The sequence below is a fragment of the Apodemus sylvaticus genome, chromosome 17, assembly GCF_947179515.1.
Source record: "Apodemus sylvaticus chromosome 17, mApoSyl1.1, whole genome shotgun sequence".
NCBI classification, from domain to species: Eukaryota; Metazoa; Chordata; class Mammalia; order Rodentia; family Muridae; genus Apodemus; species Apodemus sylvaticus.
Window position 1 is genome coordinate 46078405 of NC_067488.1, and position 6000 is coordinate 46084404.

At 48.8% G+C, this 6000-nt stretch overlaps 1 protein-coding gene across 7 annotated transcripts in view; it reads right to left on the reverse strand.

Annotated features, from left to right (window-relative positions):
* Nucleotides 1-5706, reverse strand: part of Rbfox2 (RNA binding fox-1 homolog 2) — a 240760-nt gene extending 235054 nt beyond the window's left edge. For 2 of the 7 annotated variants that reach the window (XM_052160906.1, XM_052160901.1), the window contains exon 1: nt 5051-5703. In XM_052160906.1, coding sequence (XP_052016866.1) covers nt 5051-5230 — 180 coding nt within the window. In that variant the 5' untranslated portion in view covers nt 5231-5703. Of the gene's footprint in view, nt 1-5050 lie in introns of all 7 variants that reach the window. The other 5 variants (XM_052160902.1, XM_052160900.1, XM_052160907.1 and 2 more) reach the window with 4 other exon arrangements.
* Nucleotides 5707-6000: the final 294 nt, after the last annotated feature.

Genomic DNA, 6000 nt, shown 5'->3' on the forward strand with positions numbered 1-6000 from the left:
AGCACTCAGCAGACAGACAGGCAGAGTGAGCTCCAGGACAGCCAGGGCTACATAGAGAAACCCTAACCTAAAAAAATAAAACAAAAATCAGTAGACACTGTAGCATCCAATGTGAGAGCATTTGGAGATGGAGTCTTTGAAAAGTATGAGGATTTGATGAGGTTGTGAGGGTGGGGCCGCTGAGATAAAATGATTACACAGCTCTCACTTTCTCCACCCTTGATGCAATAGCCACCTCGGCAGGCAGGCAGGCAGGCAGACAGAGGGTGTTATCTGCAAGCAAAGAGCAAAGAAGCAGACCCTCACCAGGCCCCAAACATTCTGGCACCATCTTGGACTTTCACAGCTGTGAGACAGAAAGGCCTGTATTTAGCCACCAGTCCATGGCATTTGGCTATGGCAGTCTGAGAAAACTAAGGCAAATAGAAATCAGGTTTATGTCATTTAAGTAAGATACTGCCCATGAAATTACCTGTAAGGAAATTGAGGAACTTTACTGAAAGTAGCACAATGCCCAGCTTCAGAACCAAAAACCCAAATGAGGGTCCAAATACCTACCTAGAAGGAAATCAACCCCAAAATGAGCAAAAAGAAAGATAGATACCGAATTTGACAGGATACCTAGAATCCCTTCCCTGAGACCTCCCTACTACTAGAGTCACAAAAAAGTGAGCTACACCTGATGGCCAAAATCTATGAGACTGACAAGAAAGCATGCCCACCTGGGCCACAGTATAAGTTCAAGACCAGCCCAGGCAAAGTAGTAAGATACAATCTCAATGAACAGAGTAAAAATTGGGCTGGGGATATAACTCAATGGTGGAATGCTTGCCTAGCATGCTCAAGGGTTTGAATCTCCAGTACTGGAAACAAAACAAAACCAATAACACAACTCTCAGACTATCAAGATGTAGCTCACATGAGGCCCTAAGTACACTTTGCAGCATGTTGCACACATACTAACACACACATACATGTGCATACTTGTTCACACTGCTGAACTCACTTAGCTACTCTAGATTGATGACTATGGTCAGAAGCAGTTACTAAGCCGCAAAATCACCACATACCAACTTTTCACTGCCACAAAGACTTTTGCTGAAGGTTCTAAGTAATAATTAAGACTCATCTTACCTTATACAGCAGCCAAATTCCTAAAAAGTTACATAAGAACACAATTTTTGATAATGCCATTGTCTGCAAACACTAGAAAGGCTGACTGACAGGAGGCACCCCTGGGTGTTTGGTAGACCCTCCAGGCCACATGTCTCAGTTCTGATGAAGTGAGAGGCTCTGCTAATACACTTAGCTTTCCACAAGGGCAGTAACTATTTCCATGCTCCGTCTCTAACAGCTGCATTTCTCAACCCTACCTCCCCTCCCTCTGACTCCACAGTCCAGGTCTCTCTACTTCTCTCCTCTCCCCAGGCTGAGTAGACTCTTCTCCCCTCATGAGGCTTATGTGTACTGTTTTAAATAGCACTAAGTCTTCCTCTCTCCCCCAGGTTCCTTCTGAGCCTAAGGCTTACAACACAAGCCCAGACTCTCTGGAGCCCCAAGACTCTATTCTGGAAGTAATGAAGTCCAAAAGTTTAGTGGCCCAACCAAGACTCAGCCCTAGAACCTAATTTAGGGTTGTAATTCCATTTAGTAAATAGTCTTGAAAAATTAAATCAGCCAACTACTTCATTCTGTTAAAAAAAAAATTAATCCTTTGCACTCTTAGGGTACTAAGTTATTTTGTGATGCTTCCGTCACTCAGGAATCTCATGACTAATTTAATCCCTACATTTTTTTTCTAAGTGGTAAATTTCAATTTCAATTTAACAGACATTGAACATTCATTATAAACCCAGGTATTATAAAGAATAAATAAAGAAAATACACTTCCTCGTAGAAGCTTAGAGTCTAAGGAAATAGGCACAATAAAACCTCTAATGACAATAAAAAAAATGAAGCATAATTACAAATAAGTATATCAGCAGGCATAGCTGAGTCTAACTAGTGCCAATTATGCTGTCGGGGAAGTCTGAAAGGACCACACTATGACCTCAGAAAAACCCCAGCTGTCTTCAAAGATGGAAAAAAAAAAATACCTGTTTTAAGACCAACCCATAAAAAGCCCATATGAAGATAAGCTAGCTGTGTAGAGCCTCCAGGCCTTCTTTCTAACTTGCTGCTGCTGTCTCCTGAGAAGACCCATGCCTGCACATTCTGACCCACCTACCCTGGCCTCTGGGTCAGCACACCAAGTTACTTGTCTCCCAATGCCTCAACCCTCTGGGTTCCTCTTCCCTAAACCACTGAATGGCCTGAATCCTCTTCCCTAAACCCTCTAGAAGATCCACATCTTCACTTCAAAGGTCACCTACAGAGAACTTCCTGAGCCATCTCTGAGCTTCTCTATCCTGGTCCCTGCTTAATTTTCTCACATGCTACCAAAAACTGCTGATATATCTTTGTCCATAGAATAATATCCAATAAAAGTATTTCTTTATATATCCTGTAGGGTTAAAACTGCGTAAACACCAGAAGCAGAGGCAGAAAGAGCTCCTGAGAGTTCAAAGCTACCCTGGTCTGCGTAACAAGCTCCAAGACAGCCAGGACTAAACAGAGATTCTGTCTCAAAAACAAACAAAAACCAGTAGCCTAACAGTGTCACAGCTGCTTGATAAAGGCGACTTAAATAAGTATTAAACACCCACAGGTTTTTTTGTTTAACTTTTCATTCATTTGTCTCCCTGCCCAGGTCACATGCGCTGTTAGGAAACGGAACTTGGCTTACATTTCTAGGAAGGCAACCTAGGAATTATTTTATACTAATACTTTTCTAAATAAGAAAACAGAGGCCTCCAAATATGGGTTTTCCCCAGGATAATACAGCTAGTTGAAAACAGCGTGTCAATGATGACACTGATACCTGTGTGCATGGAGTAAGAAACCTACAGTACCCAATGAGCTGGGCATGGTGGTGCATGCCAGTATTCTCCGAAATCTACTGGTAAGGTAGAAACAGGGAGATCAGGAGTCCAAGATAATCCTCAGCTACTACAGGGAGTTCAGACCAACCTGGGCTACAAATAAGACCATGTCTCAAAAAACAAAACAACAAAAAGTACAATCCTAAGAATGTACAGAAGGAAACGTAAAGACTATCCACAAATATACAGAGTAAAATAATTATCCATGGGATAGTTCTAAGTTATCCAATTGCACCCAAAGGACCTAATTCTCCCCTTCCTCTGCACATCCCAAAGTCCCTATGCACTACTCCAAGTATCACTATCCTTAGCCAGTGTGAAGGCAATCAGCAAATAATAGGCCCCAGGCAGAAGGAAGGGGCAGCAATGAGAACACACTATTAACTAAGACTGACATAGGGGGGGAAAGATGCACAGATGTGTGCACACTCCTAGTGAACACAATCACCAGCATCTCTATCCAGTGGCCTCTCTTTACCATCCAGTGCTAACCCACTAAGTCTCCCCACTCCTCTATGGCTTTCAGATTGACCTAACAATCCCCTCTGCTTGACAGACTTCTTCTAAGGGAAATAAAAGCCATCACACAAAAGGATTAAAAAATAAACACCCAGGACGTCCCTGTTGCCCAAATCAACAGAGGTAACATGGTGGACTCAGCAAAGGAGGTAAGAGGCACACAGCAAGCATGCCAGTCTTTAAGTACAGCTCCTTCCCTGCACAGGAAGTCAAGGCAGAGCACGGGAAGTCTCTCAGCACTGCAGAGATTTCCAAGAGTGGTGTAATGGAGAGAGCACAGGAATAGGAATTAGAACCAGCTAACTGGGTGGCTTTAGGCAAGTCACTAGTTTTCTCTGGACTTCTAACTCCCTATATCTATAAAAATGAGGCTGTTAAAACATGCTAAAACTTGAATACACCCTTCCCTAACACTAAAAAGAAAAAGAAAAAGATACAAAGTATTGACTCTTCACTGAAAGTGCACATGTGCACATAAGCCATTCTGCAACTCTTCCAAGTGCATTAGACTGGGAACTCCTGGTGGAAAAGATGATGGTGTCTCTGGTCCCTTCCATCTCTAACATTCTATGGTTCTAAAAGAATTAGAAAACATCCTGTTTTGAGGCCAGCCTGGTCTACAGAGTTAGTTCCATGAGAGCCAGGGCTATACGGAGAAACCCTGTCTCGAAAAAAAAAAAAAAAAAAAGCAAAAACAAAAAGAAAGCATCCCGTTGCTGCTGTGAGCCCCTCCATTTCGTAGCCAATATTTTCTAAACAGAGAACAAATCCTAAAGCCTCTAAGAATGCATTACCTTCTTCAAACTAAGTAGTAACCGCCAGTATCAATATCTTTGCCATTTCCTACCTTCATCAGTCAAGCTTACCCTTGAGGCCACAATTCAGAAACCAGTCTCCTAACAGCCCTATAAATTTTCTTTTCTACCTCAGGACACTAAGGAGCTACTCCGCATCCTACGAATGTAGGATGCAATGGGTAAAGCACAGGAGGGGCATGCCCGGTGTCTGTCTCCAGACTTAATAACATGCTGCACAAAATTGAGACTGAGCATCACGCTAACAAACTCCGCAGACTTCTCAAGACTGCTCGAGTAACTGATTGAACCCACAAGCTAAGCCACATCCCCTTTCGGGCTCTCTCCAGGAGTTGGATGGCTTCTCAATCTGTCCTCCGCATGCCGCTCCCCCTTTCCTCATCCCAGTATGTGCCCAGGGTAAACCAAAAACCGCCCTTCTTCTCGGGAGCTTTCCCACCAGCTTCCCTCGCTCTCGGCTCGGTCCAACAGCTTTCCTCTGGACAAACAGACCCAAGAACCCTCAACTTCTCAAGAAACTGAGGACGGGTGTTAAGAAATGGACTGCATCCCGATCCTGTTCAATCCCAACTCCAAAAGGAAAAATCCTACTCCCTCGCGCTGCCTCCGGGGCCCCTTAGGAGCCCAGCCCCTGCACCGGGCCCCAAACCCACTCTCCAGCCAGGCCCACCCGGCGCCCCGAGGCCCGAGCCCGCCGCGGCCCTCCGTAACCGGGGTCCCGTCCCGCGCGGTCACCTGCATCCCGCCGTCGGCCGCCTCCTCTGTGCGTGGCCGCTTGCTCAGGCCGGGCTCGGGTCCGTCTGCCCCCGCTCCGGGCACCGGCAGCTCCACCTCCGACTCCCGCTTCATGCCCCGGGCGGCAGCGCCGGGCCCGAGCTGAGGCGGCTGCTGCTGCGCTTGGCCGCCTTCCGCCATCCGCCCGCGCCCCCTTCGCCACCGGGAGCCGGGCGACCCGCGACAGGCCACCTCCCCCTGGGCCTCGGTGCCGACAGTCGCGACAGGCGGGCGCGCGCCGGCCCCGCCCCCCGCGTGCGTGTGTGCGTGCGCGCCGGTCTGGAGCCCGGCTTCGGCTTCGGCTTCGGCTTCACGACCGCTCCGACTCAGGTTATGGCTCCGGCTTCGGCCCCGGCTCCGGCTTCTGCTCCGGCTTCGCGCCGGCCGCTCGCTCGCTCACTCGCTCGCTCGCACGCGCGTGCGCCGATCCCTCCGTCCCTTGGTCCTTCAGTCCCGCGCTCCCTCACCACTCGCCGACTGTGCGAGGAAGGGGACGGCCCGGGCTCCCAGCTTGGGGAGGGCTGTTTATTTGGGAGGAGGAGGAGCGCGAGGCCGCAGCGAGCTGACTGGTCGGGATCCTCCGTCCCGCCACTGTGGCAGCGCCGGGAAGGCGGGGAGAGAGAAAGGAGAGAAGGAGGGAGGAACCTGGATGTGTGGGACTCCGGCCGCCCGCGCGAGAGGAGGCTGTGGTGAGGGGGCGTGGCTACGCCCCTCGGCAATCTCCGCCGCCTCCGCGCGGGCCGCCCGCGGGAGGCCGGGAAGGGATCGGAAAAGCTCGGGAATCTCCGGGATGCTCAGGGAGGCATAGAGAGAGAAGGGTCCGCCTCTTTTAAGGCGGTGGCCCGAGGGCCGAGTTTGAAGGGCTGGAGTACGGGGTAGCAGCTCTGGCTAGTTGCACTAGTGCGAAGTGA